Source organism: Narcine bancroftii, chromosome 10 (genome assembly GCF_036971445.1).
Source record: "Narcine bancroftii isolate sNarBan1 chromosome 10, sNarBan1.hap1, whole genome shotgun sequence".
Lineage (NCBI taxonomy): Eukaryota > Metazoa > Chordata > Chondrichthyes > Torpediniformes > Narcinidae > Narcine > Narcine bancroftii.
In genome coordinates, this window is record NC_091478.1 from 67,040,245 (window position 1) to 67,065,550 (window position 25,306).

The following is a 25,306-nucleotide window of genomic DNA, read 5'->3' on the forward strand; positions in this document are numbered from 1 at the left end:
CATTTAAACCCGATGGCACTCTAATAATGTTGTACTAACCACGTCGCCTGCACTTTTGGTTAAGTACATGTCCACATGCTTTACAGAATAAGCATGTGGGAGGATGTGCAGAATAGCTGTAATGATGTGAGAGTTTCAGAGGTTATATTCAGGAATCAATACTTGCTTCCATTTGCACCTGTTTAATGGAAGTATAAACACACGAAAGTCTGCAGACATTATGGTTGAAGAAAAACATCATGCTGGAAAAACTCAGCAGGTCAAATGGTGTCCTTTATATAGCAAAGATAAAGATACTGAAGCCTGAAACCATGGTTATGTATTTTTATCTTTGCTATATAAAGATCACTGACCTGCTCGTTTTTCTAGCATTGTGAATTTGCATCTGTTTAATATTTGTGATCAAAGAATCATTTTTCTATAACTTCATTCTTTTAGCTTTCCATCAAATAATATTTTTTGACATAAATCAATAATCTATTTTAAATGAATGAGAAGCAGAGAATGTCATACTTGGCTAATCTGATCAAGATGATGTGCATGTTGCCGAAAAAGGATGATTTTGCCTATGTTACCATTTGTGGTTAGAATTAGCAAAATATGGGCATGAGAGTAAGAATTTCATGGGAGAGATAGTCAGTGCTAAAGGATTGCTGCTATCAGAGACTAATTCATGTGCAGTCCTAACTTTGCAGAAAATATTAAGGATCTTGAAGGTCTGTTAAGCAGACTATGTATTATTCATTTCTGTAGCGACCCAAGTCGCTTTTCTCTTGAACTAAATTGTAATTTATTATTCTTTGCTTTTGGCCTCTAGACAGTGGTGGATGCCAGATACAGGAGGAGCAAACATCCCAGCACTTAATGATCTATTGTCAGTTTGGGGCATGGCTTTTGGTGATGGCTTGTATGAAGGAGATTTCACTTTGGCAAATCAGGACAGTAAGTATTCATGTAATATGGCAAAATGTAGTTTTGTACATTATTTAAACAAGTGATTCAATTTGAATGTTTGTGGATATACTGGAAAACTATTTAGTCGGTGAGGTCGTTTAATTTTCAGTTACTGTAGTTTATATACCAATTCAACATCCTGGGTTTAGCAGGCAATTTGGCATGAAACTGTACTTGCCCTTGAATTACTGGCAAATGGAAGGTTCATCACTGAGCCCAATGAAGCAGGAGCTTGCTGGAAAACCCCAGAGTTTAACAATGTGGATTCTTCAATCCGATCCAGTGCTAGATTAGTTCTGGCTCGGGGTCTGTGGGGTCCTTCCATTTGAATGGGGAAATGTGCTGTTCGAGAGGTTTCTGAAATATGTTTGTTGTGATTTAATGCACTCTTTACTGTGGTTCATTTAGAAGTAGTGATGAAAAATATTGTGTAGAAATCAGAGATGTACAATCTAAGAGATAGTAACTGTAAGTGCGGCTACACGGCTCTTTTATCTATGTGGTATCAGGTATAGACATTTCCGTGAGAATGATGTACTGACCCTCTGATGGTCTCTCCAATGGTATAGCTACAGTCAAAAAGACATGAATACCGGTAATTGGTGATGCATATTAAATCACGACATGCCTTGTGTCCTTTGGGGCTAGTGCAGCGGCAGATTTGTATTCTTGGGTTCCCACCATCAACACAGAAGTAAATAACTAGGCTTCGATTTGGATGAAGCACAAAAAAGATTTATTATGATAGCCTTAGCTGTAGCAAAAAAAATGTATAATGTCAACCTGGAAATCAGAAGAGAGCCTGAGAGTACAGCAATGGTACATAAAAATGAATAAGTGTATTCCATTGGAAAAAAAATAACATTTTATTTAAGAAATAACATCACAGTATTCAAGCAAATTTGGGAACCGTACATGGAACACAACAGAGGGGGCCTACCGCGGACCTCCACCCCCTAAAATGACAGAATGAGAAGAAGACAAAATGAACTGACCCAGTGTGTAAAAGTAGATGACACAATTTTCTTGTTTATTTTCATTGTGTGATGACATTGTTTAATGGTTTTAATGTATTGTATATGTTGAACATTTAGTGGGTAGGGAGGGGGGTGGGAAGGAGAGAGGGAAGGGAGGGGGGGAAAAGGAGAGAAAATGACACTGTGTATATTCAAGAGGGAAATGTTTGTGTGTATTTTGGTTAATATGGTTCATAGTATGAAAAATTAAAAAACACAGAAGGCCTTGGCATCAGCTGAACAGCCTCATTTGTTGTCCTGTGTAATTTGAGAACTAGATCAAATCTTTTGAAAAGGTCTGCTTCCTGAAAACAAATTGGGGATTATGATAGACAACTTCAAGCTCAACACAGAGAATTTCATATTTGCTGTATCACGCAGGAAGTTGGAGAATCATTAAATTAACATTTTATTGAATTTAGCATGTTTCTTCGCATAATGATGCTGACACATTTCATTAGTTCAACTGTCCCAAAAATGTTTTGCTGCTCATTTTCGTTTGTACTCTGGCATCTGATGCTTCTCGTGTCAGGATTCAATAATAGTCGGCCACTTGCCCTGATGCCACTTTTCCATGGTTGCAATGTCCTGGTGAAACCTTTCACTGTGTTCGTCACTGCCTGCACTCAGATTAGCGGGGAAAACGTCCAAGTGCGAATGCAGAAAATGAATTTTCAATGACATGCTGCATTTCATGGTTTTGTAGCTTGAAATGGACTTAAAATATGACAGGAAATTACCAAAATAGGATGTCGCTAAAAAAAAATAATGGTATGTGATTGGAAAATTTTAATGTGCTTCTCCTTATGAGCAGCCCAAACTTCATAAAATACACCCAAAAATGTTTGGGAAGAAAAATCTTCATTGTCCAGTGTTATTTTTCAGTATTTCTCAGATATTTTTCAAATTTGGCAAACTTTTTTGTAGATGTTCATTCTATTGATTACAAATATTCAATAATCAAAATTAATGCACTTTTTCTCTTCAGTGTATTATGCTTCAGGGAGCAGTATTGCTAAGTTTCCGGAGGATGGTCTTGTTCTTGCTCAATCTCTAAAGGACCAAGGTAAGATCTTTTGTCTTATCAATTAGATTTTAGTCTTTCCTTGCACAGTTCATTGTAACAGCAATTTAAAAAAAAAAATGTTTTCCTGAAAGTTTCAAAGTACAGTAAAATCCATGGTATCTGGAATTCAAGCAACTGACAACCAGACCATCTCGCAAAAAAAATTGAATGAATAAATAAATAAATTGAAATAAATAAGAATAAATAAAAATGTAAATAAAAGTTTAAAATTGTAAAAAGCAAATTTTCTCCTACGCAACCCCTTGGTGAAGATGGGAGCAAACATTAAGCCAGCGGAGAGCCCCGGTCATGCTCTGCCTGCAGCAGTTGTTTGAATAAAGTTGTATATGAATAAAATGGCAGCACCCAAGGTGAAGAGTTGCTTGCTGTTGGGCTGACTCTCTTAGTGCCTCCCTATCTGCCTCATAAGAGTCTTTATCTTTATTAGTATGAATTATATTAGTAAAGCTTTATCTATAAATCGGGAGGGGGTTTAATTATGATGGCGACACACTTAGCGTAACAGCTAGCACACAGTGTTACAGTGCCAGTGACCACAGTTTGAATTTAAATTTTGTAAGTAATGTGAGTTATCTGATTAAAGAGAACTTTACATAATTAAAGTCCACAATACTGATTTTTGTTTTCAAATTACTAAATTTTGCTCTGTTTATTGTCTTTTAAACTGTGTTCTTAATGCATGTGTATTAGTTAGGCATTGTAAGAGTGCGTCTCAGTCAACCAGAAAATTCACGTATCCGGCATCCGCGATATCTGTTAGCGCGGATACTGTGGATTTTACTGTACATATGTATACACTATTTCTATAATAAATTGCAAAGGATAGGTGTTTTTCACCTGCACCACCCATATTACTTGCTCTTTTAAGTGGTTAAATGCTATGCTATTGAAATGTGATCATCCAGGCCTCTTGTTAGAGGAATAATCATTGTTTTGGAAGGCGGAGCAGGTTTTGATTGCTGAATGACCACCTGCCGTTTTCTTGTTGTAGCCATTCATTTTACTTAGATCTCTTGTTATTATCTAATCTAAAATTTGTAGGGGTGCTGTTGTCAGATATGCATCATTAGTTGCTTATTTTATGAAGCAGGAAGTGCATGAAAGGTCTTTTGCTTGAACTGCACGACTTTTGTCTGAAAGGTGCCTTGAAAGATCACTTTGTGAGTATGTACAGGCCTGCGTAAACTAGTGATTAATATTTGTTTTGTGTGTAGTAGGATCTATGAAGTAAGTTATCAACTCAAGATAAATTTGTACTTTTAGCATTTATTATACCAACTTCTGTACATGCAGAAGGATGGCCTAACTTGCAGGTAAAGAAAAAATTGCCAATAATAAACTAAATTGAGCAATTTACTTTTGAGACTTCTCCTTTGTTGCCTGAAAAGGTACCTCTTCACTATCATCAGTCATTGGGATTTTTGCTTTAAAATTAAACTGAATGTGCAGGTTTTCCGTTCATTTCAAAATGTATGACACTCGCAAATCAGCAAATCTCAGACTTGATCTTGTGTCTTGCAGGGCTCGAGGTCTTAAAACAAGAAACTGTTGTGGTTAAAAATGTTCCTATCCTTGGCTTGTACCAGACCCCATCAGACGGTGGGGGACGAATTGTCTTGTACGGAGATTCCAATTGCCTTGATGATAGTCATCGGCAGAAAGGTTAAAAAGAAACTTTTTATTTAACTTTTGCGTTAAATATCATGAACAGCTTTGAAGAACGCTTCAATTGAGCAGTTAAAAATTAAGATATGTGTATATATATATATATATATATATATACACACACTTGAAATAATGAAATGACTGGAAGCCGAGTATCAAAATTAGTGATAGAATGCTGCTGGTTGGCTCTCCAGTGTTCCAACTTGCTCAGCATGTTTTCTGTTTGTGTGACCTGCCTGTACCATATGACTAAATTGCAGCAATTTGCATTCTGATAAGGCTGAGTATCATCTGCAGTTATGTCTTGCCACATTCATCTGGAGACCTAAATTGCCCATTTATTGCTGAGTACTGGTAATTGGATTAAAGAAAAGTAAAATTCCTAATTGTCTTGTACAGTAGAAGTCCTAAAATCCGAACTGCTCGGGGATTGGGTCAGTCTGGATTTTGAGATTTATCAGATTGAGCGTAAGGCTCCAGGTTTAAATAATTAATCAATATCTTTTGAAAGTCAGATCACAACTGATCCAGTTGACATACTTAGACATCTCATTAGCTTAAGAATGATTTTGTAAAATTAAATGTATATTATTTCATTGATTCTATTTCATAACAGCTTTTGTTCCAAAAAACGATGGCGGTGCTTCTGGAAATGCTATAACGGCAGTGTAGCCGCATAGAGCGGAAACACAGCAATACTCTCAAGGGTTCAACCACCCAGTCCTAATGCCAGTGGCTCTGTACAGGCTCTAAACAACCCCGGGATCTGTGCCCAAGATGGTGGGGGCTGTGCACAGCAGTGGCCACGAGGGGTTGCAGACTCTGGGGAGCAGTGGACTGGCGCAGGGCCCCAGAAAGGTGGGGGGGGGGGGGAACGTGCATCCGGCCTCCCTTCCCCATCATTGAGAAGAAGCTGAGCAGACTACCCTTCAGGGCGGTGGCGGAGCTGTGAGGCCACAGCGGCTTAAGGACCCAGACTGGCTACGGGCTGTTGGCAACTTGCAGTTGAAGGAAGTACTCATACAGGGTGCAGGCTCATGGCAACCAGGATTTGATAGGATGCTGAGGGGAAGAAGGGCTCCCAAAAGGGGCCTCAGATGCTGAAGGCTGCCTGATCACATGGGAGGTTTGGATCTGGAGCTCAGGTTGTCTTTTGATCGAACTGGAGTCTGTACAACTAGAGGCTGCGGGAGCACTGAATACTAATCCATGGACTCTTAAGTGACTCTGAAGGAGCTCTTGTCTGCTTCTCATTGTTAGGGGTGCTGGGCAACGCTCATATCAACTCTTTGTTTGCCATACAGCAGACAAAAGTTGAAGCATTTCAAGATTCCTTTTAGTGTTATGTAATAGTACAGAACATATATTTCACAAAATTGGCTTTTGCTTGCCTTAAGGCAGACAAAGAGTTGCCATTAGTGTCACCCGGTACCCCTTATAGAATTGGGAGTTTTGTGCACAAAAGCCATGTTATTCCTTGCTCACGTTACGGAAAAAAGGGCAAATTTACCTTTTATGCAGGACTCTGAAAAGGCGGATCACGCGGTCCTTTTACGTAGAGGAGATTCCAAAGCCAGCTTCCGAAGGTGAAGGAGCCAGGGCATGTAGTGCAGTCACGCTGCCCACCACCGTGACAGCTCACGTTATTCCCAGTATCATCACCTTCTCATCAGATTCCAGCACCGGCAGCTTTTGTCTCTACATAACACTCCACTCTGCCCCGTCTGACTCATCTGTCACCCTCCTTTTTAGTCTAGCCCCTGCCAATCAATTGACTCTTTTTGTCATCCTTGGCCCCTTCCTAGTTCACCAATCTGCAACTGGCCCCAGCCCAATCCTTCCCTCATTGCTCTGACTCTCTCCCCTCTGCACTCTTGTCTCAATGAAAGGTTCTGGCTTGAAACATTGATAATTATTTTTCTCCTCTTGATGCTGCTCAACCTGCTGAGTTCCTCCAGCAGATTGTTTATTGCTCCAGATTCTAGTATGTGCCATCTGTACCACTTCATTAAAGATATCTTGATGCATAGAGGTATGCAAACTAGCAAATGAATAGATTAAGGAAGATACAACTCCAAGTAGCTTTGAGAACTACAGCCATGGAAAAGTATTCATGAAAGCTGCTCATGCATTCAAAACAAAGGCATTTGAAGATGGAGATAGTTGAAAAGTGGAACATCAGAGCATAAACATAAGGAAGAAAATAATATTGTGATGTCAGTATCAATAGAAACCTTTTAATTTAATCCTTGTTTGTTTAAATTGTTATTCTGTAACATTGACTTGTTTCGATTGATACAAATTCTGGAAGATGGGCAGCCTTAACCTTGCTGTTATCATGGCACTTACTACTCCCTAGAAATCAATGAACAAAATATTCAATATAATTAAATGTAATGATGAAAGAGGTACAGGTGCCTCAAGACTCGTATCACCAGGTTCAAGAACAGTTGCTACCCCTCCACCATCAGACTCCTAAACAACTAACTCAGAGACTCGTTTAAAGACTCTTACTTTGCACGCTATTTATTGTTGAATATTTCTTTTTTTCTCTCTGTGTTGCACAGTCAGCTTGGTAACATTCTTTGTTTACATTTCTATTTGTTTACATATCTTGAGTATAGTTTTTTGCATCACCGATGAATGGAAAGTTCTGCCTGGCCCTCAGAGAAAAGAATCTCAGGGTTATATGTGACGTCTGTACTCTGACAATAAATCTGAACTAGGTTAAAAGTGAAGGGAAAGTTTTCATTTTTCTTGTGAAATTGGTTATTTAGATTAAAGCGAAACATTTACTCAGTTTGTAATTTCTGATTCCCAGAGGGTTGTGTGTGCTCGTTTCAAGAATGTTAAAAGTTCAAAGTACAAGAAATTAGCTGGTTAGTAGAACTGGTGACAAAATTTGGCCAAACCTTGACTAGTGGAATAGAGTCAAAGTGATAATTTGTTACATTCCTGTATTCATTCCCACATTGTGGTCATGCACTAACCACGACCCTTCTTTCCCCCCCCACTCCACCCCCATCTCCTTCCCCGATAGCTGAGCAATGGTATAATCATTTTGAAAGTTGTTGTTAACTCTTTTCACATTTGTGCTGTAAATTCACTCCAGATCATAGGATCTTGCTGTATTAATTTTGATGTAACATTCCTGGTGTTGCCTGTGGCGTGCCAATCGTTTTGTTTCTTAATTGAAAATCAAACTGGAAATCTGAAATATATATACTGGTACCATTCAGCAGGTCAACTAGCTCTGTGAAAAATATAACTGCTAATGTTTTGGGTTGAATTTCTGGCAAATATGTTGGAGGCCATCGAAAAGCATTTGTTCCACTGGAAGCCTTGAACAAGCCCTGCAGGTAGATGAAAAGTGCAGATGAAAATAATGTTAGGTTTGTCTGTCCATCACCCAATATTTGCTATTTATGCATGATGTAAGTATTTTGATAGCCAAATCCTTTTTTTTGTAAATATATAAACAGTAATACGATCAGTAGCAAATAATGGGAGGTTTTTGTATGCTTTTTCCTTAATTGGCTGATTGTACTTTTTTGATGAAGATTTTGGATTTCTTTGTTTTGAGGACTAACTGCAAGTTTTCCTTTTATTTGCAGACTGCTTCTGGTTGCTTGATGCCCTCCTTCAGTACACCTCATATGGGGTGATGCCTCCAAGCTTAAGCCGCTCTGAAAATAGACAGCAACCTCCTTCTGGGATCGATCAACTGTTGCCGGAGCGGATGGAAGGTAAAATTAATGATATAATAAACTCACGCTAGTTCATTGTTCCATTTGACTGCAGCACAATGGTGCAACTAGTAGACCAGTTGCCTCACAGTGACTCTGGTTTGACCCTATCCCTTTGCTCTGTGAAGTTCTCCCTGGGACCACATGGATTTCCTCTGGGTGTTCCTGTTTCCTTCCATGACCCAAGCAGGTTTGGGTTAGTAGGTTCATTGGTCTCAGTAATTTATACCCCTAATTTGATAAATCTAGGGAGGAGTTGATGAGCCTGTAGGGAGAATAATATGGATGGATGATGGTTGGCAGGAACTCAGGGGGTTGAAGGGCCTGTGTCTGTTCTGTGTAACTCTCTCCTTCAACAGACTATCGCCTTTGCTATAAGATTTGTCCGTGTATTACATTGGACATTACTGGTTATCTAAAATTGAATTTTTAATTCAGTGAGAGATTTTGGATCAGGACTGCAACATTTTCTAAACTTGGATCTACCACAACTAAATATAATGTTAGATATCACAATACTTCAACTGTGACAAACTTAAATTTTAATTTGTGTTATTTAAACTGGATATTTATCAGTGACAAACCTCCAAAGACTAACACGTTTTTGTACCATTGCTGCCACTCAAAAGTAGTTTGACAGAAGCTCTATGTTCAATATTCAATCTCTTTCTGGGCCACAGGAGTAAATTGAATGTTGAGCCCTCCAGTAAGCTGGGAAAAAACTCAATATATATATATACACACATAAATATATTTATATAAAAATGAGAATTATATATATTTGGGGGGGGGGAATGCTTCCATATGTATCTGCTATTTGATTGTCTATTTTTTTATTCTTTGAAAGAAATTCCTTAAAATCTTTATTTTAAAACTCATATCCTACAGACAATCGATTCTGATTTTTTTTGTGTCTGTGTGTGTCTGAATTTTTAGGCAATCACTTGTATCGATTTTCCAAGGTTCTTGAACCACACCTTGCAGATCCCAAGCCGCGCCCTCTGCCAGCATGTCCTCATTTATCCTGGGCCAAACCTCAGCCTCTAAATGAAACAGCACCTAGGTAAGTGTGTGGCAGCAGATGTACGAAGACAAGCTGACACAATTTGAAGTGACTTGACAAAACACAAGTGTAATTTAAAAAAAAAAATCCTTGGTGAATAATATACTTAAATGGCAGTTAACAATGATTTCCAAGTTTGTTTATTGTCAATAAGTGGTAATAAGATATTATTCAAAGTTAAGATATAATTCAAAAAGATTTCAATGGTGACAAAGTGTTATTCATTCACAGCCTGAGGGAAAAAGCTGTTACTCATTCTGGCAGTCCTAGTCCTGACTCTCTTGCATCTCCTTTTCAATGGAAGTAGATCGATTGTAGGATGGATGCTAGGAATCATCAACAATGCTTCAGGTCCTCTGTATACAATACTCCTGGTAAATGTCATAAATAAGGGGTAGGGAGACCCTAATAATCTCAGTGGTTTTCACAATTAGCAAATGCTTTATTACAAAGAAGAAAATGTAAACAAACGGGAAGAGGTGGAAAGAATCGCATTTTATTTTATACATTCCTTGCTGAACACTTGTCACAGACATCTCTCCATATGCTGCATGACATCAAACTTCTTTGGTATATTCATTAAAAGCAGCTTTTAAAAGTAGAGGAAAAGTTGATAAGTGAACATTTTCCCAGTGTTTATTCTGGATGTTAAATGTTGATGATGGAATGATGGAAGTTGGAAACGTTTGGTGGCAAAGAATAAAACAAGGCATAGAGTGTAGGATTGTGTGACTTAAGTGTACAATTTTCATGCTTTGATGTTCTAATGGATTGTGGTTTGATTAATGCCGTAGTCTGTTAGACTTTATGGAAAAATGGTGCAGTAGTAGAGATGTAAGTAGATGGCATTTCCTGTTGATATTTGAGACACTAGGTTATTAATGCTGCTGTAAGCTAGAAATTCATTTTGCTTTGCCAACCCTTGCAATAAGTTGACTTGTCAGTCTTTCAGTGAGATTTTCTGGCTGCACTTTATCTGTAATTTAATTCTCCATTCCACTCTTGCTCTGACCTGCCTGACTGTGGCTTCTATGTTCTGATGAAGCTTGACATCACCCTGAGGAACAGAACCTCATCATTCCTCTCGGCACGGAACAATCTTTAAAACTCTCTCGGACTCCACATATTCTTGCAAATTGTACTTTTTGATTTGTTGAAGAATTAGCCAGTCCAGCTTCATAATTCTTCATTGTTAACTCAGTTTCTCTTTCTCCTGACGCTCTGATCTGGGTTGTACCAACATTCTCATTTTGGCTCAGCAACAGCGTGTTTTACAGCTTTCATTTCCCCGGACAACAGAACTTGGCAGTTCTCTCTGACTGCTTTCGTTCATCTAATAAACAGACAGCTCTGTATTCTGGGTAGCATGGATCTTGCTCTATTGGAAGGTATTCCCATTGTTTTAACCAATCTTCCCCAAGCTCTCAGCATTTTATAAGCAACCACACATTAATTTCCAAGTTCTAATGAGCCTTCATTCTGAAACATTTTTTTTGTTTTTCCATAAATGTTGCAACTTTGCTGAAAGTTTTCACCATTTCCTTTTATTTCATTTTCATTCTCTGCATTTTCACAATTTTCAAGTAGTTGAATGCCTACCCCACACCATATTTTTAAGATATTGGGCAAATGGGTAGGTTCAAGGAGGGTTGCAGCATATGGAATGATCCAGTTGCCAGTGATAAAGCAATTAAATGTTTTATTTGGAGAAGTGCAGAATCTTGAGTTGAAAGGCTACAGAGGATTAAAGATTGGATATTAGGAGCGGTGAGTCTATGGAGGGACTTGAAAAGCAGTTTGAAAATTTTTTAATGCAGCCATTGCTTAACCTAGATCCAATGTGGTCATTAGGGGATGAGGAGTGAGAGTTGGTGGTTTGGAAACTGTTCATGGGGACTAAATACAATGGCATTGGTCTCCTATTTTGTTTGAGGAAACTTCAGCTTCCAAATGCTGTATGTTGGACAAGCAGTCTCACAATGTGTGTCAAGAGAGGGGATGGGAAGGTAATGGAGGATAATTATTCTTAAATGTTGCTGGAAGACCATGTGAAGGGAAAATAAGGGCTCCACAGATGAACCTCGAGTAGATTGGGAAATTATTTCTGATAACCTCTCGGACTATTATCTAATAAATGAAATGCCCAGCAAACAGAACCAGTTTTTAAAAGCTAACTGGAATTGTAGTAGTCATAGTTTTAAATATACACTTTTGCATTAATAAAGTAAAAACAAAATAGGTTTTCCAAAGTGTTGCGACTGTGAGCTAAGTCACTCGAGACACATTAGCTGCTAGGTGTGACAAGCAGCCATCCTCCTTGTAGAATCTCTAAATTCTGGTACATTTTATACTCCAGAAGAAAGATACCCAGCAAGTAACTTCAAAACAATTTTAATAACGGCAATGACATCATTTACTTCAACATTTTGAGTCTGACAAATGGCCATTTAAATTGCACACTTGCAAAGGGAGAACATTGTAACTGGCAAGACAACTCTAAATGTTCAAACCTGTTTGCTGGTGATTCCAAATCCAGCCACGCAGAAGAGCTGACTCTCTGGGTCCACTGATATCCCAATCATTATGCAAATATGCCTGTGACCATATTTGATGTGCTAAATGATGAATTAAATCTGGACTGGAAATGCAAAATAATTTAGCCGGAGCTGCCCAAAGGCTATTTTGATGTGAGCCAAATAACACAGGCCCATTGTCTTGTTTCTAGCTGATTTATTTCAAAACATCTCAGTCGTCAGTTTGCAGGCCACATATTCTCTTAACTTAAAAACACAAAAATTGCAGTGCTCTGTGGACAGTGCTGTTTCTATACAAGGCTGTCTTTTTTATTTTAAAACCGATTGCTGCTCATAACAGGTTTTATGAAGACCGGCTTAATAAACAAAATGCTGGAGATACTCAGCAGCTCATGCAACATTTCAAACGAAGGGCTTGGGCTGAAAGCTTTGGTTATGTCTTTTTGTGTCAAAGAATGCTGCATGACCTGCGTTGATGGTACATCTACATATTCCATAACTCCTGAATAATCCCTGATAGTGAGGATAAAGTTCTCATTGATCCAACCCCTATTCTGAGCAGGTAAACATTGCAACTTGAGTTCTGGTTCACATTTGATTAATGTGATTGCAAATAAGCCTTACAATTCAAGGGACAAATCAGTATTTCAAAAAATGTACAATACAGATACAGATCCTGTGTCATCAATTCATTTTGTACAATCTGTGGCGTTTAATGCATTTTAAATTTAGATGTTAGTCTCTTCATGGCTTGCCATCAACTTTAAAAATGCCTTTATTGGTATTAAGCAGGTAATAACAATTTAATTGGTGGACGTTTCTGATCCATTGAATACTGTGTTCTTTTTCCGAGCTGAACCCTGGTTAACTAAGATGTGGTAACTGGTTTAACTTTTCAATTACCACTGAGAGTACAGATTTGGATTTTGACACAAGTATGAAATGAGAATTTACCACTGGAAAGCAAACAATATTTTATCAGGACTTAAAAATTCAAGTCGTTGGCTTCAAGTGAATTTTTTTCCTTTTTGCCAAAAAAGCTCTTGATACCTGATATGGTGCAGACTTTGTCCCATCCCCTTTAAAATAAACATTTTTAGTAAGTTATTTGATTTAAAGTTATTGCTTAGTAAGCAGCAACTTTTTTTGTGAACTTTTATGTTACTTTTGTACTGTCTAGAAAGGCTGCTTTGACAATAGTATAACTTGTGCTATTTTAAGAAATATTCATAGTTTGCAAAGTGTATGTCCTGCCTTTATATAAAAAAATGTTTTTGTGCATGTTCCCCACTCAGTAATCTTTGGAAGCATCAGAAGTTATTGTCTATTGACTTGGACAAAGTGGTCCTGCCAAATTTCAAGCAAAACCGCCCCCAGGTGCGACCTCTATCACCAGGTGAAAGTGGGGCCTGGGACATTCCTGGAGGTAGGTGTGGCAGCTCCACAATCACCCCTAGAAAAGTGCTGAACTCTGGATTAACTCTGAAAATTAGCATTAGTGCCTTGAAGCTGAGTGAATTAGAAAATGGGAAGCGGGATGATTTGCGTTGACAATGTCTCCTGGGCCAGGCCAAAAGTGTATTTTTGTGCTTCATTTTCCACATAAGTTTACACAATACAAATGGCTTTATTTATTATTGGCCCTGAAATTGGATTCAAAACCATTGCTGAGCATGGTATGAAATGAAATACAAGCTGTTCTTGCATGAGTATGGGTCTAAACGTTAAAATCCAGAACAGGAGACCTTTGTTTTTGATTTTTGGGTGGTGCTAAGTGGTGAAAAGGAAGAAACTGACAAAGTGAAATACTCTTACAAATCTTCAGAGGAAAAAAATACTCTCTGATTTTGTTCCATTTTCTCATTAGGTTGTTTCTTGCATTTTAAGCATGAATTAGTTATTGCAAGAATGATTTCTTTTAGAATGGTATAAATGTCCTGCAAATGTTTTATGTCCCCAGGATATTTGGAAAGTGACACACAAAGTAAAATGAGAATGCCACTAGGCCCTTTTAGAGAAATGTACAAAATCTTCTGCAGGGTAGCACGTGTCTTTGTAATTAGATTTTAATAGGAGAAAAAAATGTTGGAATATGGAAATGCAAGCTGGAACTTGGTAAATGATAAGAATTTAGAGGAGCACATTGAAACATACTGAATACTTGGCATTGCTTCAAAGAGAAGATGCTGGGATGAAACTTAAGGGAGTAAACTGTGACGTGCATTTGGATCATAGTCCTACTGTGACACAAAGATAGCAGAAAGTTTAACACCTCCGTGTCCATCTTGGAACTACTTCTGTAAAAGTAGTTTTTCCAAGTTGACTAACAAAATGTGACCAAACTAGGCTGCTGCTATTGATCAGTTCACTGAATGACATTTAATTTTGTTTTTAAGGTATAATGCCTGGCCGATATAACCAGGATGTGGGACAGACAATTCCAGTCTTTGCTTTCCTTGGTGCGATGGTGGTTCTGGCATTCTTTGTGGTTCAAATAAAGTCAAAGAGCAAGCCAAAGAGACGGAAACCACGGGTCAAACGTCCTCTACTTCTTCAGCAGGTGCACCCGCCAAAAACCCCCTCTGTGTAATTGGACAGTGGACAGACGCCAGCTAATCAAGCCCCATCCAGGGAACTGAGAAATCTGTTGTCAGCAGCTCCTGATGAACATCAAACTTTGTTCATAACCAACATTAAGGCACTTAATTGGTTTGTTGATATTTTTAACATTCATGATGTGATTTATACCAAGTTGAAGAGACCTTTTTACAGCAACCCTAACGACCAAAGACATTGTGTTTTGGTTGCTCTATATTTATAATTCCCTGAGAGCAGAATTGTAAACTGATTAGTCAGTACAGACATTGAGATTCCTTTGTTCAGTTCTGAGTTTTATTTTGTCATCATGTCAAAGATTTGTTTTGTTACAAGGACTTTATCGATGTAAAGTGTATTTTGTAACACAAATTGCAACCTTGCCATGTTTAAAATTGATTTCTGATTTCTGAATATTGTGTACAGTGGCAGTTGGCAAGAGTAATGGATTGAGGAATCCGTTCCAAGGAGCTCTCTGCTTGAATTGACTTATTTTTATAAAATGGAAACTACCATAACTCACTGTTAATATTTAAAATGGCAGTTTGCAATCTATTTTCGCCATTGTCGGTGGAATAAATTTACAAATATCTGCAAATATACACTGTCGGAAAAGTTGATTAGGTTCTTGACTGTTCTGATTGTGCAAAATTGGCTTGGTGCACCTTAATGTCTTGTGTTTGTCTGATGCTTGGGGCTTCTAAGAATCCTTTTCAACAGTGAGTTAGTTACCCTGGCAGTATGATCACTTATTATCTTTGAATTGTCCAAACAAGGCTTCTGTCTATATGATTTTTGGCTTGTAGAAAAGTAGACTTGATTTGATCATGTGATGCATTTTATCCTCTGATTAGTGGTGGTGTGGGTCATTAAAGTCAAATCCCACTGGTTGAATCTGTATGGGTGGACACCAGGAGTTTGTGTGCATCTCCTTGCCACTGCTACCCATGTGTCTCCTTTTACTATGAACAGTTCCAGGAATGCTTTTCTTGAACTGTGAAATCACAATTCAAATATTCGAATATTGTAGAAGTCTTAATATTTAATATGGAAGTAGACTTGAGATTGAGAGAAAGGCAGTTATTGGGGATGCAGATGTTAACCTGGAGGCCACTCCTCTTCAGGTGACATTCCCCCACTTTTCTTCCATATCCATTCTTTCCCTTTTCTCTTGGCTCCTTCTTTTTCCACCCCATTTCCCCCTTTGGATTCTTCCTCTCTTCTTCCCCCCCCCCACCCCCAGCTGTGATCTTATACCTCCATTGTCACCTTCTTACAGATTCTATCATTGCCAGCCTTTGTCCCAACTTATCACCCACTGTTATGTTCAGAATAGGTTTGATGGGTTCAGAGAATCAAAGCTGAACACATGTGGTCAACAAACAGATGTTTACTCACAAAAGAGCACACACTCACAAGCTAACCTGGAATAAACCACAGATAACTGCACATTTTGGTGCAAATAAATTGCTGCTAAACATCCTCAGCTCCCGATTGGGAATGTAGGGGTTAAACACACATTGCCCATCCACCCACAGGCACAGCACACTAATGATCAGTAAATTAATTACAACTAACAAATATATCAAATGAACCTGGTTTCCACCATCAACCACGGCACAAGACCTGGGATGGGCCCATCGCAGTCAGCCCTCCAGCGCCAGCCCAAGAGGTAACAGAAAATGAGCAGGGAGAGCAAAGCTCCATGTGTAGGCTTTCTCAATGCAGGGCACATCCACTTGTCCTGTGAGAACCAATCGTGTCGGCCTTCCCTGTGTCATATCTAACCATTGATTTGTACCTGGGGGAACAATCACACATCAGTCTCACAGGTGGGCAGATCTAACCTTTGATTGGCGGGTGAGGTGACTTCCGACGAGGTTCCAGCTGGAGGGGTCACATGACCCTCCACTATACCCACCCTGCACATCATCTTCCTCCACCTCACACCTTGGTTCTCTCTCCCTCCTCCACCAGTCTCCCACTAGCCTTTGTCCTACCCTTCCCACCCTGTCCTCATTATTACCACCTCTCTGTCCTCCATGCTTTCAAACCTGAGGGAGGGTTCTGGGCCTTAATGTTAACCATTATTTTTTCTCCCACTGATGCTTCTCGGCCTGCTGACAGACTGTATGTTGACCTTTAAAATACCTTGGTGCATAAACATTGCCTTCTGGTGGAAGGTCGGCAGTTTGACATTGCATGTGCTGTGTTTGCATGAACTGGTGACATTCGGTTTCAGACATAGGGTGCTGCAATGAGAAGTACATTGTTGATGATGCTTCCTCTGATTTGCAATCTGCAACTTGTCTGGGCAACCAGAATGTTGCAGCTTCAAAGCAGAATTGTTGGCTGTGGTCAAAAGGACCCCTCCGACTCAGTAGGACAGGTTTAGAGTTATTTTGTGCTTTGACCAGGCCATGGATTTCATTTTAATCTGGTGGGGGGGGGAGGAACCATTGAAGGGTGTTGAGGGGATGTGGAGAAGGGAAAAGAACATTTTTGAAGTACTTAATGTTAGTAAGCTAACTCTCCATCATGCACATTGAATTTTCTAATTTTAAGAACCCAACCCTTATCTGGTTCCATTATTTCCATCTTTATCCACTCTTGTGCTACTGTGAGGATGTCACACGACCAATGGATGTAAAACATTGTGTTTTTGTTTTCAAAGTTTGGGAACGGCAACTGTAGAATCCTAGAATTATTTATTTACTCTACTAGGTCCAACCAAACTCTGTTTCCATTGGCCTTTAGCGCCTTTTAGCACATTGTCCCAAGGCAACTCTCAGGAATATTGTTAGGGCAGGCAAAGGCTTGCTTCGAAGAAAACCTGTGGTTTTGGGAAGGGATTCCAAGTTTTCTGATGTGGGCACCTGAAATCCTGGCTAAATTCCGGAAGGGTGAAGGAGTGCCAAGAAGTTCTTCTGAAAGTTTTTTTCCCCCCCAACAGATATAGACTCAAAATGAACCTGCAACTTAATTGGTGAGTTTTAGAAAATAAAGTGTAACTACTAAAACACAGCTAATGTCTTGAGTTGATGACCATATCAGGAGGATGCAAGTCATTATTTATGATGTAGCGACGGCTACTCTGCTCCTGCAATAACACACACAACCAGACGGGTTGAGCTCAGTGAGCAGACTAGTTTATTACAGGCTGCTGGGCTGCACTTATACTCCCAACCCGGACCTGGCTGAGAACCGGGCTGGAGGGCGCTGACGTCACCTGGCTGTCACGTGGTCCCCCAGCGCGGGCTTCTGAGCCCCGTACTGGAAGGAAAGGAAACCTCCCGACGGCGCCATTTTGGCTGGCTGCCCCACCGCATGGCTTACAAGCGGGGCCGGTTCGCCTGCCTCATGGTGAGCTGCCACAATGAAACATTAAAGACATCATTTCAATTTCTCATTGCAGATGGTAGCGAGACAGGTAAGGTACTCTATGAATAATCTCAAGCTGAGTGCTAGTTCTGAAGAAGTTAGAGGTCAAATACTAAATGCTTTTCTAAAATTTCTTTTCCAGCATCTGGGAGTTGGTGTGAGAGAAGGATTGTTAAATAGGTGAGTACTGGGTTGGTAAGTTTTATTTTCCAGCCACTGGAAGTTTGAGTGTGTGAGCGGGACTGTTTAAATAGGGGTGAGGTACAAATGAAGCAGTCATCAAGTGAGTGGGACAGAGTTAGAGTGGTGAGTTGAGGCTTTGTTTCAAGAAGCTTTAGCAAGAAAAGTCTGAACCCAAATAAGAGAAGAAAGTTTTTCCTGTGTCATGGCTGATTTGGTAGCAGTATCTGCACAAGTGATGGGAGATATGGAGTGGAATCTGATGACTGCACCTTTAGGCAGTGCAGGCAGCCCCTGAAAGAATATATTAAGGTACTGGAGTTGGTGTTGGATGAACTAAGGATCATCTGGGAGGCTGAGCAAGTCATGGATGAGACCTTTGAACAGATGGTTACACCCAGAGTGCAGGATTCAGTTAGTAGATGAACCGTGATGAAGTGTTTTGAAAGGTTGGTGTTGAAGCATATCAGATCCTGTCTGAGAGGTGACGTGGATCTGTTCCAATTCACATATCGTAGCAACAGTTCTATGGCAGATACCATCTCACTGGCTCTACATAAAGCCCTGGAACACCTGGACTGCAAAGATGTATACATCAGGATGCTCTATTGAACTGCATTTCGGCATTTAATACCATCATCCCCTCAAAACTGATCAGCAAACTCCAGGACCTGGGACTCAACACCCGACTGTGTAATTGGATCTTAGATTTCCTCACCTCCAGACAACAATCAGTGATAAGAACATCTCCACAGTCTCTATCAGAACTGGAACATCACAGAGTAGTGCTGAGTTCCAGGTCTTGCAGTTTGCTGATCAGTTTTGAGGGCTTGATGGTGTTAAATGCTGAGCTGTAATCATAAAGAGTATTCTGATGTATGCATCTTTACTGTCCAGATGTTCTAGGAGTGTGGAGCCAATGAGATGACATCCACTGTAGACCTGTTGCTACGATAGGCGAGTTGGATCCATGTCACTGCTCAGTCTGGAACTGATCTGCTTCATCACCAGCCTTTCAAAACACTTCATCGCTGTTGATGTGAATGCCACTGATGGATAGGGGAACAAATGGGAGATTCCGTTGCCACAAAAGATATGGTGTGTTGCTTCCAGGTGCTCAGGTTCAGGAATTTCTGAGCAGCTGCAGTTTTTTTTTTAACTTTATTTATTCGTTCAAAAAACATAATATATGACGTATACAGTAATTAAACATGAACATTTTTTTTCTATATACATAGAAAAAAAAAGAAAAGAAAAGAACCCCCCCCCCCTTCAGCCAACTCTCCCAAGGAGAGCCATTTTAAAAAAAGAAAGAATATTTTTAAAAAAATTAAATATACATATTAAAATCTAATCAATATAAATTGAAATGTAAATATTCTGAGTATAACAACCACTTATTAATAAAAAAATTATAATTATCATGCGAAACATGTAATTTTTCCATTATTAAACAATATTTCATCTGATTGTGCCATCCATTAATATCAATCATATTTGTATCTTTCCACGTACTAGCAATACATTTTTTCGCTATGGATAAAGCTAAATATACAAAAGCAAGCTGGAACTTATCTAATCCCAACCCTTTCAAAGGTTGCAAACTACCCAATAAAAATACTGTTGGATCTAAAACTATTTTAATCTTATACAGATATTCTAAAAATGATTGAATTTTCTTCCAAAAAGGTTGTATATGTGTACATGGTACATGACCAAGCAGCATGAAGAAAAGTTCCAACCGTATCACCACATCTAAAACACAAATCTGATTCATGAAAACCATATTTTTTTAATTTTTCAGGTGTCAAATATAATTGATGTAAAAAGTTGTAATTTATCATTGCATAACGTGCATTTATCAATCTAGTTACACTATCATAACAAATATCTAACCAATCCTCTTTAGAAAAAATAAAACCAATATCCGCTTCCCATTTAATTTTAGATCTATCCCAACCCTTTTTATCCATACCATCCTGTAATATTTGATGCATAGATGAAATATAACCCTTCTCTGGTACCTTCATAAGAAAAGTCTCAAATTTAGTCATTTTAGGTAAAATCATATCTCTACCAAACATACATTTTGCCAAAGATCGAATTTTATAATAAAGAAATAGAGTTCTTATCAATACCAAAACTGTCCCTCATCTGATTAAAAGATAAAAACCTACCCTCTTTAAAACAATCTCCCAAATTTTTCACACCTTTAAATCTCCAATGCAATAAACTTTGATTATGATTTGAAAAAGAAATAAGTTGATTATTATACAATGGAGACAAAGCCAATAATTTACCCCTAGAACCTATCTTATTTTTCTTTATCCATAACTTCATTAAATGTTTTAGTATAGGCACATTATATTGTTGTAACAAATTCATATTCCACCTAAACAAAAATTGATGTATTTCAAATTCAGAAATATTTGCCATCTCAATTTTAGCCTAATTAGGAGGCTGTACCAAATCCAACAATGAGCTAATAAATTTAAGTTGGGCTGCCTCATAATTTTGAAAATGTGGTAAACATAATCCCCCAACTCATATTTTCAAGTTAATTTATTCAAAGCTACTCTCGAAAATTTACCCCTCCATAAAAACTCCCTAACCATTTTATTTAAATCTTGAAAAAAAATTTATCAAGTAAATACAGAATAGATTGAAACAAATATTGTATACGCAGAAAGATATTCATCTTAATTGTATTTATCCTTCCCACTAAATTAATAGGTAAATCTTTCCATTTAATCAAATCAGTTTTGATTTTTTTTCATTAACGGAGCATAATTTAATTTATATAAAGATTGATAATTAACATTCAAAATTATACCCAGATATTTAATTCGGTCAGTCCACTTCAAATTAATAATATTCTTAAAAGATATCCATATTGTATTAAACATTCCTTCAAATGCAAAAGTGAACGAGCTGGATTTGTTAAATATACCAATACGTCATCAGCAAATAAATTAATTTTATACTCCTCATCTAAAACTTTCATACCTTGTATCTGTGTATTTTGTCTTATCAACTGTGCTAAAGGTTCAATCACTAATGCAAACAAAGCTGGTGATTAAGGACAACTTTGATGAGTTGATCGAGTTAACTTAAAAGATTCCGAAATCAAACCATTCATCAATACTCTAGCTACCAGTTTACTATACAGAGCCCTAATTCAACCAATAAAAGAAGGACCAAACTTAAATTTTTTCCAAAACTTTAAACAAAATATTCCATTCAACTCTATCAAATGCTTTTTCTGCATCTAAGGATATCACCATTGGATGATCTAAAGAATGTCAAAATCTATTAATCAAACTAATCACGTGCAAAATGTTATCTGAAGCATATCTACTCTTTATAAAACCTGTTTGATCAATATGAATCAACTTTGGTAAAAATTTAGCCAATCTATTCGCTAATATTTTAGCTATTATTTTATAATCTATATTTAACAATAATACTTTCAAAGGATCTCTATCCTTTTTAGGAATTACTGTAATTAAAGCATGAGAACAAGACTCTGGAAATTCATAATGTTCTCCAACTTGACGTAATACATCCCCAAACACTAGATAAATCATCATAAAAAATTTTATAAAATTGAACCAAGAATCCATCATCGCCAGGTGATTTACCATTCGGCATTTCCAGCATAGCCATTTTAATTTCTGAATCAGTAAATGGTTCTTCTAACTCCTGTATATCTCCATCCACTAATATCGGTAAATTCAGCTGTGATTTTAAAAAAAGATCAATCGATCTAGTTTCCTGTTTTCCTTCAGATGTATATAACTTTTTATAAAATGAATAAAACTCATCAATAATCTCACGAGGTTTATAAATAATAAGAGAATTCTGTCTAACAGCATTAATAGTCCTCGATATCTGTTCTTTCTTTAATTGCCACGCCAATACCTTATGTGCTTTCTCTCCCCATTCGAAATAGCGTTGTTTAGTCCTATTAATCACACATTCAAATTGATAAGATTGCAAAGTATTATATTTCAATTTCAACCTAGATAATTATATTTTCTGATCTTCAGTAGCATCTTTCTGAAATTCCTTTTCTAACTCATCGATCTGTTTCTCTAATTCAAGACTCTGATTTAATCGATTCTTTTTTTATTTTAGAAGTATAACTAATTATTTGTCCTCTCAAATAGGCTTTCATAGCATCCCATAATACAAACTTGCTTTGAACAGAATTAGAATTTTCTTTAAAAAAAAATTAATTTGTTTTTTTTTCAAAAAATCAATAAATTCCATGTTTTTTAACAACATTGTATTAAATCTCAAATGACAAGCTATTTGAATTTTCTCAGAAGTTTCATATGTAAAATATAACAGAGAATGATCTGAAATCACTCTACTTTTATATTCCGCTTGTATTTTCCCTTGTAAATGTGCGAAACTAAAAAGAAGTCAATCCTTGAAAATGATTCATGTCTAGATGAATAAAAGGAAAAATCTTACTCTGTCGGATTAAGACGTGTCCAAATATCTACTAAATTAAGATCTTTCATCAATGCTTGAAGCTGAATTGCTATCTTGGATTTTTTTTTAACTTTCTTCGGAGATTTATCTAATAAAGGTTCCAAAACAAAATTAAAATCACCACCAACTAAAATATTATCATTAGCCTGACCCAAACATAAAAATGCACATGAAATAAATACTTCATCTGCATTTGGGGCATAAATATTAAGTAAAGTCCAAAATTCACCAAAAATCTTACAATTCAATTTAAGAATACATCCTGCCTTTTCCCTCCGTTGATTGTAATTCCAAAGATAAATTTTTATGTATCAAAATTGCTACACCTTTAGCTCTAGAATTAAATGAAGAAGAGTATACATGCCCAACCCAGTCCCTTTTTAATTTCACACTTTCCTTCACATTCAAATGTGTTTCTTGTAAAAAGGCAATATCAATTTTCATTTTCTTAATATACGCCAAGACTCACTTATGCTTAATCGGCCTATATAATCCTCGAACATTAAAAGTAGCAAACCTCAACTTTGACATATCTACTATTATTACTAAATACCAATAATATCTTTATATAGAAACTCAAATCAACGTATATAGGCCCTCCAATTAAAAAAAAATCACAAATTAAAAGCTTAAAAAAAATAAAAAATAATGAAGAAAAAAAAAGAAAATTTCCCCCCCCCCTGAAAAAACTACCAAAAGGTAGTAATCCCCTAAACAAAAATTGGGTGTGGGTCACCCACCAGTGGCTGATGACTAGTAAAGAACTTAGTGCACCTCTCTCCCTCCCCAGCCAAACAGTCAGTAACATCAAAATATAATAACAAAAGAAAAAAAAGAATAAGAAAATTCTTCTTTTCATCCAGAAGATTCCAATCTCGAAGATCCCATTTCAGAAAGAGGTATACTGTTTCCATTCCTTTTTTTCCCATTTCTGCCATTTCTTACGTTTCCAGAGCAACCAGATTTTTCTTTGGGAGATAATGATGGACTACGTCTTTGTCCTCTTATATCTGGCAATGAATCAGCAAAAATCATTGCTTCACGATCAGTTTCAAAAACCCAAAATTGATAGTCTCCATAAAACACCTTCAACACTGCAGGGTAACGAAAAGTAGACTTATAACCTTTACGCCACAAAACTTCTTTAACTGGATTGAATCGACGTCGACGTTGAATGACCTCTTGACTCAGATCAGGATTAAAAAAAGACTCTGCTATTCTGAATCAATAATGGGGTTTGTCATTGTCTCACATTTTGTACTGCAAGTCGAGGTATTGCTTCTCTATCCAAATAACTCAAACATCGAATTATTACTGAGGGTGTTCTTCTTAAAGCTCTATGAACTCTTTCCAGTGCCAATCCCCCAGAGAAAAATTCTTGCCCTAATATTTGCAGAATCCAGTCTTTAAAAACATAAAGAGGGTTTTGTCCTTCTATACCTTCTGGCAAACCAACAATTTTCACATTATTTTATAACAGCTTGAATAGCTGCCTTCAATTGTGATTCAGTAAAACTCAGCTCTGCTCAATCTGACGTAGTGGCAGAACAAGGTAACTGCAGCTCCTACTGCAATTCAACAAAAGGTATTTTAAAAGATTTACTGCGGGTCTGGACTCCCAGCGACGGCATCCCGGCTTCTTCAGGGAGTCGTCGGTGGTCTCCCCCCGCATCTTGTTGTCTTCTCATCCATTCGCGAAGAAAAACGACTTCTTCAGATTGTAATGCAGCCTGATGCATTTCCTTTTCAGCCTCCACAGGGATTTAGGCAATGTAGAAATTGAGCCTGGGGCTGCTTCAAGTCGTCTAGGCCCCAAATCTTCAGCATTTTGAAAATGTAACTTCTTCTGAACTTGAGATTTAGTCTTTTTACCATTAGTGGCCATAATAATTCCTTAATACTTTAAACAAAACTTTTAAAAATTGAAACTTGGAAACAAAGGGTTAAAAACGGGTATTTAAAAGTCTGGCCAGAGAGGTCGAGATTGCACATCTAGCCACGCCCCCCCCCCCCCCCCCCCCCCCTGCAGTGTATTTTTGAAGGGAATGGTGATCAGTCAGATATTGTTATACTTATTGGGACCAATGACATGGGCAGGAGTGGAGTGGAGGTCCTTCAAAGCCACTTAGGGAGTTGGGAAAGAAGCTGAAGAGCAGGATCTCCAAGGTGGTAATCACTGATGCTGCAGCTTGGGAAGATCACGCAGACAAGTGGCTGAGGAGATGGGGCAAGGTTTCAAGTTCTTGGATTATTGGAACCTTTTCTGGGGAAGGAATAACCCAAGAGACAGTTTTCACCTGATCAGGAGGGGGAACCAATATCCTGGCATGGAGGTTGGCTAAAGCTTTCAGTGGTGGAGATTTAAAGTAGATTTGCAGGAGTGAGGGAACCAAAGTGGAAGGGGTGGTGGGGAATTTGTGTGGAAGGACAGACAAATAGGGCAAAATTTCAGCCAAGTGGGATGAGTAGCAATGCAATGTGGACACAGTGTATATTTAAAAAAAAAACAATAAATGCAGGGCTGAACATTTTCTATTTAACTGCACACAGTGAAAGTGCCTGTAGTGCAACTGCAATGTGGTCAT

The 25,306-nt window shown here is 37.9% G+C and overlaps 1 protein-coding gene across 3 annotated transcripts in view; it reads left to right on the forward strand.

Annotated features, from left to right (window-relative positions):
- The window catches only part of mbtps1 (membrane-bound transcription factor peptidase, site 1), a 115,414-nt gene extending 100,156 nt beyond the window's left edge, over positions 1-15,258 (forward strand). For 2 of the 3 annotated variants that reach the window (XM_069901209.1, XM_069901210.1), the window contains exons 17-23: positions 818-942; positions 2,959-3,036; positions 4,579-4,719; positions 8,337-8,468; positions 9,405-9,531; positions 13,361-13,491; positions 14,462-15,258. In XM_069901209.1, the coding sequence (XP_069757310.1) occupies positions 818-942; positions 2,959-3,036; positions 4,579-4,719; positions 8,337-8,468; positions 9,405-9,531; positions 13,361-13,491; positions 14,462-14,655 (928 nt within the window). In that variant the 3' untranslated portion in view covers positions 14,656-15,258. Of the gene's footprint in view, positions 1-817; positions 943-2,958; positions 3,037-4,578; positions 4,720-8,336; positions 8,469-9,404; positions 9,532-9,762; positions 9,906-13,360; positions 13,492-14,461 lie in introns of those variants that run through there. The other variant, XR_011345693.1, reaches the window with a different exon arrangement.
- The last annotated feature ends 10,048 nt before the right edge of the window (positions 15,259-25,306 follow it).